Source organism: Callorhinus ursinus, unplaced genomic scaffold, assembly GCF_003265705.2.
Source record: "Callorhinus ursinus isolate GAN/ISIS: 27379988/994484 unplaced genomic scaffold, GSC_fseal_2.0 scaffold11, whole genome shotgun sequence".
NCBI lineage: Eukaryota > Metazoa > Chordata > Mammalia > Carnivora > Otariidae > Callorhinus > Callorhinus ursinus.
In genome coordinates this window covers 47,313,986-47,325,180 of record NW_027397073.1, presented here as the reverse complement: position 1 = coordinate 47,325,180, position 11,195 = coordinate 47,313,986, and the positions used below count along the sequence as shown (strand labels likewise).

The window sequence follows — 11,195 nt, the reverse complement described above, 5'->3', positions numbered from 1 at the left end:
CAGAAACAAGAATGCTTACCTATGTAGCTGAGTAAGACAGGGAGGAATATCAAGCCATGGGTGGCTCCCAGTAAGACCATAGCCAGATACATCCTGAAGTAAAATATCTGGAAGATCTGAGATTTGGCAAACGCCAACACCACAATCCCTGCAAATTTTGTTAGTGTGATTCCACTGAACACCTGAAAAAAGAGACAGGGTTGGAAAGCTCTTAAACCAACCTACTCTAATTCAACACTTACGGTGATTTCTTGATGGGCAAGGCCCAAAGCAACAGGGCGAACCCAGCTTTCAGTTACAAGCAGTACTGCTCTTCCTAAAATTGTGTGATTTGCTGCTTATAGACCTGAAAAAAAAGGGTGTAAGGGCAAAAGCTGTGTATTCTGCATAGACACTGGACTCTGTCTGTAAACAGATTTCCTTGTAGTTTTAGATGAGAACTCTTAACTATTTTCTGGAGTGGCAAAGTGACTGGCTGAAAGGTGGAAGCAGGCTATGGAGTTAAACTAAGAAGATTCTCCAGGCTCTGAGGGCCACAGCTCCCTTGCGGTCAACACGCATGCTCAGACCTCTCTGTTCTCTTCCTGCTCCATGGTCTATAAAGGATTCACCAAAGGAAACAGTTCTGAATAACGTCGGGATATAGCTGTTTCGTGAAATGCCCGAAGACCTGTCATCCTTGGGAGTGGCTAAGTAATTCAAATTCTGTTTTTCCTACTGACTTTCCCGGTTCCTGAGAAGCACTGCTGATGGGCTGGTCCGTGTGTGTGGAGATCTCCGGCCCGGCTACTTACAGAACTGCCCATGTGAGAGAGCGCCTCCTCGGCCCGTTCCACGCGGCCGCCCTTCGTGCTCACTGTGAACGCTCTCGTCAGGTGGCTGCAGAACTCCACGGAAATGCCACAGCTCTGAAAAACAGGGCTCCCGTCAGACTGCCCTCTTGCGGCTGAAAGTCCTAAGCAGGCACATACTCCTCTCCCAGGAGCCGGCGTGTGGGGCGCCCCAGGGGCGCAGGAGCCCTGCACATCCTCTCTACCTTGTGACACTCAGCCCCCACCACACCAACTGCAGGCGTACCAGGCGACTCGTGGGACCCTGGGGGCACAGCACCCAGAGCTCCGCTTCTCTACAGTAGACCTGCCTGTTGTAGGGGCTCCTGTGGAACCCTCGTAAGGTTACCCCCACCCCTCAAGAGCCAGCACCCCTCAGATTTGCTTTAGCTGGGCCTCCCTGCCACTCCCCCTGCAGCGTTCGTATCCTAAGTACAGACATGCTGCATCTTAATACTCTCCCAAACGCTCTTCTCTTCAAGACTATCAGAAAGCACCTGGCAACTGCATGGGAAGCAGAAGGTGCTGGTAGAGAATTCCACTGGGAGGGAGCATTTTTTCTAAATAAAAAGTGAACGTCTTGTCATTAGGCTACGTGTTTCTGCAAACCCGTCAGGATAGAAGTTCCAGGCAAAACACCCCCACGACACCACACAGTCACATTTTCGTTGTTCTACGTACCACCCATGTCCCCACTCCATTAGCACCCATCCCACCTGTCCAAGAGCAAGACCTGGCCTCGGTCTTTTACCCCAAGAAACAGTTCATGGAAGGGACACAGGAGGGAGGGACAAACCAGGCCAGGACTCACCATAACCAAGTTGACCAAGGAAACTGCGTTCAGACTGATGCCCCACAGCCACATGACGCCAAACATGTTGACCACGATCACGGCGATGGTGACACACATGATCACTGCAGACCACAGTTCACAGCCCAGGAGAACCAAGGTCACCAAGAAGATGGCTCCCAGGGACACGCTGAGGTTAAAGATCGTGTCATCAATAATGGTCAGGTACTGTTCGTAGAAGACATAGAACACACTGGAGAAGAGAGGAGAAGGTTCTGTTACAGCTTGTGCTTGCTTCTGGAAGCTCTACTTTTTTTTCATCCTGCCGGTACTGCAAAACTGAAACTACTCAGAGACATCCCTTGCATAAAAACTCCCTGTTTTGTTTGCAAAACTCCTCTACAGAACCTCTGACCACTGATGCCCAAAGAAGGGCCTAATGATCCAAAAGGTGTATTTCAGATAAAAGTTTTTGTTCATAAGCCCAACCTTTTCACTTCATAGGCATTTACAGAGTATGTCATGGTATGTTGAAAACACAAGTCCTGATCTATCCTGAGAATTACCTCAGGCCAAATGGGCTCTGTGTGGGGCCTGAGGAGAAAATGCTTTTTTGGCAAAGTCAGTCAGCTCTTCTCTGGAATTAGGACACCCATTCTGAGAACTTCTTCCACAGAAAAACAGGCTGTCCTCCTGTCAAGAATGGGTCTGAACCCCTTTAAGCAAGATCACAGGGGTGGGGAAAAAACCACCTGTTTCTTCTACTTTTTAATAGTTTCCAAATTTGGTATCTCTTAAAATACTTTACAGGAGAAAACCTCAACAAACAAAACTGAAAAACCTCCATAAAGACACTGGTCCCAGCTAATCTGCAGTCAGGGGCAGCCGGTGCCTACCGGGCGGGAATGTCCACTCCGCCCGCTCAGTGAAGCCCCGTCCCCCGGTACTGCGCCCTCCCGCCCCGGGGGCTGTTTCGGTGCGTGTCTTCTTCAGATTGTGAGCTTCAGCCCAGAGACCAAATTTTGTGGGTCCGGCACTCAGACCTTGGTGGGTGCTCCAGACCCTGGCCTTCCTTCGCCCAGATGCTACTTCCCTTGATATTCTTTGCTCGTGCTCATGATGGAGAAGGTGTCAGAACGAAAGCCAAGGGTCAGCATCCCACCAGGGGAGGGATGTGGGCCCTAACCCAGGACCTCGCTTATAAAATTCACACTACCTGTACGGGAACACACGGTAACCACTTCCTTCGAGGCCCATGGTTGTGGTGATGTTCCTGGCGATGAGGATGGCTTTGCTCATGGCGTCAGTGAAGTCAGCAGAGGTCTGAAGCACGGTGTGGTAGGTCATGAAGTACGTGGCTCCGACACCTGTGTCGTTGCCGAGGATGTTAACGGCTGAACTGTAAGCAGCATGTCCCCTACGGGAAGACTCGGTGGTGTCAGAGGCCTCAGAAAGTCCCCGCAGAACCCGGGCACGCAAGGCCAAGTGGAATCACCCGACCCCGGGCTCAGAGGCACACGAGCTGTAGATTTCAGGGACAGGGAAGGCCCCCCGAGAGGGGACGGTGGGGGTTCTGGCTCATCCTCTCTCACGCTGGCTTTTCTGTAGTGCTTTTGGTTGTTTGGGTGCACAGGTGCTCGTTCCCCTATCTGTGTCTTCCTACAGTGACTGCTCAGCACTGTTGTGTCACAGGAGGGAAAGGACAAGGGCCCCGAGTCCATGGCTGTGAGACGGGTCTCGGCCCTGCCACGTACTGGCCACGGAACCCTGGGCAAAGGGACTGCATCTGGGCTGCGGTGTCCTTTGCCACCTCCTCAGGGGCTGTGTGGCAAGAGTGATGAGGTGGGCACGTAGGAGGCTCCCTGTAAGTGGTGGCTGTTGTCTTCCTAAAAGCTGAATGTACTTGGATTTGTTTTATGTAGGCCAAAGCATTCAGTCAACAAGCAGACCAAGCTGCAAGATTCATTTTTATTTTTAGGCACTGTCCTTCCTCGGTACCGAGTGTGGGTCTCCAAGCACGGCCAGGATATACATGACTGACTGATGGGATTCTGGTCGAGGTCTATACTCTTAGGGAAAACGGGCAAGTCCAGGCTTTACCTAACATACGTGTGGACACGCTTCCTCCTACCAGAGGTTCTGAATCATCCCACCCCAGGCCTCCAGGCATCTTCCCTATTTCTGGGCCCAGACGTCCTGTGTCCCTGGCTAACTGGCTGCCCGGCTCGATGGGGTGAGGGCGTGACACAGCCCACAACCTCACAGCCAGACAGGCTGGCAAGAACGGCGGGGCTGCAAGAACCCAAACCTCGATCCGGGGTGACGTGACCGAGCCGAGGAGCCGTCCCTGAGACGGACGTGAACGCGTTCTGAGACGCCGCGCATCCCTGCTCCCCTCCTGCCCTGCTAGACGCCGGCACGGCGCTCCGAGGGCGGGACACACGCTCGAGCCAGGGTGAAACCAGCGTGAGATGAGGAGACGCTCTCCTCATGGGTGTTTGAAGTTTTTCTGCTCTCACAGAAGATCGGGGCAGGGTGGGGAGGGGAAGAGAGGGACCTCTCCCAGACAGCTGCCGCCACCCAGCCCTCTGCTAGCCGTCCTGCGCAACATAACCGCAACGGGGCGCCTCTCCGCACAGCTCAATGGCACTTACCCTTTGCCGCACTTGGGGTTTGGGTTATCAGAAAGGAACATGGGCAGGAATCTCATGAAGTCTTCACCTTGAGGCCTCTGTTTGCCCTCCGGGGTCAGAGGTCTGCAGCGGATGCAGGCAGGGTCAACCACTAGCAAAGACACAGGAGGGGCCGAGGTGAGAAGAACGAGGCTCCAGATTTTATTTTCAAACATTTAAAGATCTGAGGGAAATTTCCCTAATCTTTTTCCTGACCCCAAAGCTTCCAACACACGTGATTTTCACAGTCTAATACACCTGAGAGTCCATCTTCATCTGAGGCAGGCTGTACAAACTTTCTTCCCTGAAGCAGGCTGCCTTCCCTGGGGGATGACCTCAGCTGGTATTATCGGAGTCCAAGGCTTCCGTGTTTTTATCGAGAAAATTCGAGGACAACCTCAACACTCCTAACAAAACTGTAGGGCAATAGTGATTAACAAAGGGAAGGACCCCTGTGCGATGCTGCAGCCAGACCCCAACCAAGGGACTCCATTAGTGGTGTTGGGAGAACCCCGAAGACTCTGAAAACCAGAGTCCCCTGACCAGGACTGTGTTTGGCCTGCAGCCTTGTGGTGGGGGGTGGAGGGAGACAGAACACCACGACACCCTTCAGAGAGCACGGCTGAGGAGAGGGATGGTGACCAAGGAAACGGGACCGGTGCCGGTAGAAACAGGTGAAATGCCAATCAGTTTTAAATTATAATGTCACAAGTCTTCAGAGAAAAGGAAAAGATCTGGAAAAGGAGATGAAAGTACCTGAAGCGTTGCAGAAACGATCTGTGCTGTTGTAGACTCTACAGCAAGAAGACTGAGGCTTGACCCAATCAAAATAATCATCGATCCAGGACGAGGGCGCAAAGCCTATTCGGGTACTAGCAAGAAGGAGGGAGAAGTTACTGACTTGCTCCGTGTTGGGGGGGGGCGGGGGGGATGTTTCCAGATTCAGTCCTTTTTCTCGAAACCTAACTGCTTTTTCTAGATGTTACACTGCTGCGCAAAGGACAGACTTCATCACCACCTAATGGAAAACCCTTCAAGATCGGGGCGCCTGGGTGGCTCAGTTGGTTAAACCGCTGCCTTCAGCTCAGGTCATGATCCCAGGGTCCTGGGATCGAGCCCCACATCGGGCTCCCTGCTCATGCAGGAAGCCTGCTTCTCCCTCTGCCGGCCGCTCCCCCTGCTTGTGCTCTCTCGCTCGCTCTCTCTCTCGCTATCTCTCTGTGTGTGTCAAATAAAAAAATAAAAACTAAAAAAAAAAAAAAGGGGGAAACCCTTCAAGATGGGAGCTGGTCAGTTAGTCCTTTTATTTTTTTTTTAAATAATTTTTTATTGTTATGTGAATCACCATACATTACATCAGTTTTTGAGGTAGTGTTCCATGATTCATGTTTGCATATAATACTCAGTGCTCCATTCAGTATGTGCCCTCTTTAATACCCATCACCAGGCTAACCCATCCCCCCACCCTCAGTTAGTCCTTTTAAAGCTTTTGCTGAGGTAAAGCTAGAGTTAGCATGATTTTGAGCAACACATTTTCTAGCAAATCTATTTTCAGTGAGAAATAGGCCCACGCGGACGGTGGCCGAGGGCCCCTTCCGGCAGCCTCCGCTACAGGACAAGAACGCCAGGCGGTACTGACTAGTTGTCCAGCTGGGCCGCGGTGAAGATCTGCTGCACCAGGGAGTCGTTATTGCAGCCCATGCCCCCGCACACCATGTTCTGCCCTCTCAGAGAGGTGTAGTCGTGCCCTTCCTCCAGGACGAAGTACACAGGTGGACCCGCATGCAGGTATTTGAGGGACCTGAAGTAATCCAGCATGTAGGAGTCCTGAAAGAATGATCAGAGAACAGGACAAGGTAGCAACGTGCTGCCGATGTCAAAGTGAGGGGAAAATGGCTAAGGATGAAGACCGCACTGGGATGCTGCTGGTCGAGACGGCCCCAGCCCAGATATGGATCCCCTCCCCAGCCGGTTCCCTGCTCCTCACCCTCCCTGCACCCAAGGTGCTTCTCTGGCTGGCCCACCATCAGGAGGGCACCCTACGAGGTAGAAGGCTTGCTGTTCTATTTCTCCGGCTGCCCCCCACCCCACGAGAGTCCCAAATGCAAAGACGGCCCCCACTGCTGAGCTCTGTGGCGGTTCTTGTAACCTGGGGGAACCTGCAGCATGTGCAATTAGAAGCAGGCATTGGCCTGGAATAACTGCACGCAAGATTGGGAAAATTTATTCACACCATTGGCTACACGAGATCAAAGAGAAAGCAGCTTACATCGGGCATTGAAAGAGACTGATCCAATCCAATTTCCACTTTGTTCAGGACCGCGATACTGAATGACAGGACACCCACAAATACCGCTATCTGGAATGAAAAGTGAGTTGTAAAGACAGTGTCTACACTGCGTGTATTGGAGCTTAAGAACATAGATAAGATCTTCCACACGTTAAAAACAGGACTTTTCTGGGCGCCTGGGTGGCTCAGTTGGTTAAGCGACTGCCTTCGGCTCAGGTCATGATCCCGGAGACCTGGGCGATATCGAGTCCCACATCGGGCTCCCGGCTCAGCGGGGAGCCTGCTTCTCCCTCTGACCCTATCCCCTCTCATGCTGTCTCTCTCTCTCTCTCTCTCAAATAAATAAATAAAAATCTTTAAAAAAAACAAACAGGACTTTTCGCAATTGAAAAGTTTACACGCCATGTTAAAGTAGAGAGTAGGGGATAGTGGCTGAGATCATAGTATCTAGTCAAACAGCCTGGGTTCAAATCCTGCCTCCAGGATTTGAGTGACCCTGAGAAGTCACTAAACCTCTCTCAGCTTCTACTTCCTCATCAGTAAAACAGGAAAAATAAAAGATGTGTAACAGAAGTTTTGTGGATTACACGAGAAAATCTGGGGATAATCCAGATTCAGCATTGTACCCAATATTTAGCACGATACCCAATATGAAGTGTTCATGAGATGTTATGTATTACTATTACTTTACCACTACTGGAGACTAATACATCTTCTTTTAGTCACTGAGAAGTGACAGGTTATCACTGGTGGCTACATGCAGTGTGTCAACTACAAAAAGCTCCTGCACGGCTGCTGGGGACTCGGGACGGTGGGTGGTGTGCGCGTGTGTGGGGGGCTCATGGCACTATAGACGGGCAGCGTAAGGAGAGTGTTGTGACAGGACGGTTCTGTATATCCACTGCAGTGGTGGTTCCTGCAGCTTGCACATGTGATAAAGGGACTCGGAACTAGACACACACACTGTGCCCACGTCAAATCCCTGGTTTTGACGCTCAACTACAATTGTGTAAGACCACAGGAAGAAGCTGGGTAAGGGGCACCTGGGTCCTCTCTGTACTATCTTCTTGACTTTCTATGAATCTGTAATTACTTCAAAATAAAAACTTGCTTATATTGACTGCTAAAAGCTAGCTGGAAAAATATTTTATATACTTGTACATATTTGCTTTTGCATTTCATATATATACTTAACAGCTGTCAGAATCTCCTTCCCACACTTTTTTTTTAAGATTTTATTTATTTATTTTAGAAAGAAGTATGTGGGCGAGCAGGGGGGAGAGGCAGAGGGAGAGGGACAAGCAGAATCCACACTGAGCCTGACAAGGGGCTCGATCCCAGGACCCTGAGATCATGACCTGAGCTGAAATCATCGAGTCAGAAGTTTAATCGACTGAGCCACCCAGGTGCCCCACCCAAGCTGATTTCTTAGAAGGCATGTGACAAATCTGTTTTTGGGAGAAAAATGAGGAGAACCACAAACTCAGACCACAATTGGTCGCATCCAATCCTTAAGTAGAAGAGGAGAATAGGAGTTTCTGAAGAACCGAAACAAGCAGCTTTCTGAGGCCTGGATGCCAGTTCCATCTTCAGAGCCTCTGACACAGCAAAGGATGTCCAGGCGATTTTTCTGAGAGGACAAAGAGGAGCAAAGGTGACACCCTCCTGCCGCCTCACTTTGATTCTAGACTGTAAACAGACTGTCATCCTGACAACAACTTACCTCTTGACGCTTAATGTCTAACCCCAAGAGACTCACGAAACAGGTAATCTGAAGCAGGAAGTCAATGAGGACGGCCATCCCGGCAAACAGGGAGAAAGTGTGAACGGCTGGCATCTTTGACAAGGCTCCTGCAGGGGGAGAGAAGCTGCCCGGTCACTTCCAACAGCAGGGGACCCTGTGCGAGTCTTACACTCCTGTGTACACAGCAACGCAAGGAGCCAGAATGGACTGAAGCCACGAGAAGACCCGCGCTTCCCACACCCCCACAGAGGAATGCCGCCCAAGTCTGGGGGTGTCACACCAGAACTCAAAGAACCCATACACCCGGTGTTTTGCAAAATGGTATCAGCACCGGAACCACTTGGGGAGGTAAAAACGTAGGTTCCTGAGCTCTCCCCTTAGCCTACTTCATCAGTACAGTGGGAATTCACACCCAATTCAACTGTATATAACAGGCTCTCCAAGACAAATCTATGCACATTAAACTTTCAGCACCATCAGTATCGGTCATTTCTTCTTGCACCTTCTATGCTTTGCTCTGGACAGCAGTATTTTCCATCTGCTATTAGATCAACAGTATTAGTCTCCCACTTCCATTACAATCAGATGAGGGTGCTCCCAGTCAGAAGTACCGGGTTAACACCCAGAAACTGCAAACTAGCAGCCCACAGGCCAGATGTATCCTGTATGGTCCACATTTAGGATGAAAAAAACATTTCTTAAAAAGGTAGCCAATATTAGGGCGCCTGGGTGGCTCAGTTGGTTAAAAGCGGCTGCCTTCGGCTCAGGTCATGATCCCAGGGTCCTGGGATCGAGCCCCGCATCGGGCTCCCTGCTCGGCGGGAAGCCTGCTTCTCCCTCTACCCCCGCTTCTGCCGCTCCCTACCACTCATTCTTTCTCTTTAAAATCTTAAAAAAAAAAAAAAAATGTAGCCAATACTTAACAAGGAGACTCAACACAAAAATCTAGATTCACAGCTTCACTTAAAAAAAAAAAAAAAACACACACAACAAACTGAACCTAGCAGCACCTGGCCAGTAACATGTAACTGCCTTTTTTAGACCTGAGCTCCCTGCTCCTCCGGTCCCCCTTCAGTCACTCCAGGCTTGAGGCACAGTATCGGTTGCTAGTATCATCACATTTTCTGATGAGAAAACGAGAGAAAATAACTTTTTCTGCACTGTATCCACCAAGAGGAAGTGTAAGGACCACAGGTGAAAGCGCGCTGCTTTGCGGAAAGGCGGACCGTCCGCCGGGCACGCGCCTGTTCTGAAAGCCCGCCGCCTCTGACGGGCGGCCCTGTGAGAGCCGGCAGCCCACCGCCGGCGTCTCTGACCCGGCCTCCCGCTCCGGGGACGCACTCGGTTTTCTGGGCCTACTGTTGCCACACAGCAGCCGGGGGCAGACAGCCCTACTAGGGAGGCGGCGTGGTGATTTCTCCAGAGCAAAGAGAGGAAGCGCTGGGTTTTGTTCCAGCTTATTCTGGCTCCTTGTAGTGAGGTGAGGTCCAAGGACCTGGGCTCGTTAATGAGGCTGCTTCCCCGATGACTTGTGTGGACGGAGGAAGACAGTCTCTGCCTGTGGACTCCGCTCAGAGTGCGGTGTTGGCAAGGCTCCTGTGGGGATGTGGGAATGCCGTTTTCAAAGACCCCCATTTGCCACGGGTGCCAAAAAGGGGAAGCGGCAGAGGAGCTCTAGGTTCTCTGTCAGCCCGGACCCCAACATCCACACTGTCATGAAACAACATGAGAAAGACGAGGGCCACTGGGTGGCCTCAGTCAGTCGGGCAGCCGACTCCTGATTTCAGCTCAGGTCATGATCTCGGGGTCGTGAGATGGGGCGCCGCATCAGGCTCTGCGCTGGGCGGAGAGCCTGCTTAAGAGCCTCTCTCTCCCTCTGCTCCTCCCCGCTCTAAGAAAAAAGAAAAGCGGACACTTCCAAAATGATACCCAAGATACTGCCACTAATTTTTCTTGTGGTCCATTCTGATATTTTCTGATTACAGATCAAAGCTCAAACAAGGAAGCAACACAAAGGGACATATTCAGATACCCATACAGATCCTTCTACCCCCAGGCTCAGAAAACGGTGGGATTGGTGGAATTCAGAGAGTAATTACCTAAGAAAAACGCTACAGCCTCTGAAAAGGATGACAGGAGCATACTAGGAGCCACTTCGCCTAGGACCCTGCCCAGCTGTTGATCCAGAGTTTCTCCTTGAAGACGTTCATCGCGCTTAAAAAAACAAAAAACAAAACACGGGCCATTAACATCCATTAACATTTTTTTTTTTTTTTAAGATTTATTTGAAGAGAGAGAGACAGTGACAGAGGGAACACAAGCCGCGGGAGAGGAAGGAGGAGGAGAAGCCGGCTTCCCTCCTAGCACCAGGACCCTGGGATCACGACCTGAGCCGGAAGGCAGATGCTTAAGGACTGAGTCACCCAGGCGCCCTGGGCCATTAACATTTCTAAATGACAATGCCATCTCTTTGCTTCTTTGTTGCTTTGTGTTAACTCAATGGTAATGAAAAATGATTACGAGCTTCTACTTATCGTAGATAAACTTTGATGCGGGACTGAAACTTGTCATGATAACCCATCCAGGGTAATCACTAATCCCTTCCCCCTCCCCCCTCCCCAAGACAGGAAACAGGTGAGAGGCTCAAGGGAAGACTGGATCATCTTATCAGGAAAATACACAGAACGCAAGCTGCAGGTGGCTGGACCATTAAGTGACACTCTTCTGTGCCACTGAGTCTCCAAGTAAGGCGACCAGGGGAGAAAAAATCATGATTGAGACCATTTTCTACATCAGCAGGTCCTATGCTGCCCTATCTTTTTAGTGGCATCTCTGACAGATCTTTGATTCTTCTACACTATTGGAGACT

At 50.7% G+C, this 11,195-nt stretch overlaps 1 protein-coding gene across 1 annotated transcript in view; it reads right to left on the bottom strand.

Moving 5' to 3' along the window:
- The window catches only part of NPC1 (NPC intracellular cholesterol transporter 1), a 48,525-nt gene that overhangs the window by 1,555 nt on the left and 35,775 nt on the right, over nucleotides 1-11,195 (bottom strand). The window contains exons 14-24 of the mRNA XM_025886401.2: nucleotides 10,426-10,540; nucleotides 8,306-8,433; nucleotides 8,072-8,212; nucleotides 6,562-6,651; nucleotides 5,932-6,119; nucleotides 5,049-5,164; nucleotides 4,275-4,404; nucleotides 2,837-3,037; nucleotides 1,642-1,873; nucleotides 795-908; nucleotides 20-182 (exon numbers count right to left, since the gene is read on the bottom strand). Of these exons, the coding sequence (XP_025742186.1) occupies nucleotides 20-182; nucleotides 795-908; nucleotides 1,642-1,873; nucleotides 2,837-3,037; nucleotides 4,275-4,404; nucleotides 5,049-5,164; nucleotides 5,932-6,119; nucleotides 6,562-6,651; nucleotides 8,072-8,212; nucleotides 8,306-8,433; nucleotides 10,426-10,540 (1,618 nt within the window). The remainder of the gene's footprint in view (nucleotides 1-19; nucleotides 183-794; nucleotides 909-1,641; nucleotides 1,874-2,836; nucleotides 3,038-4,274; nucleotides 4,405-5,048; nucleotides 5,165-5,931; nucleotides 6,120-6,561; nucleotides 6,652-8,071; nucleotides 8,213-8,305; nucleotides 8,434-10,425; nucleotides 10,541-11,195) is intronic.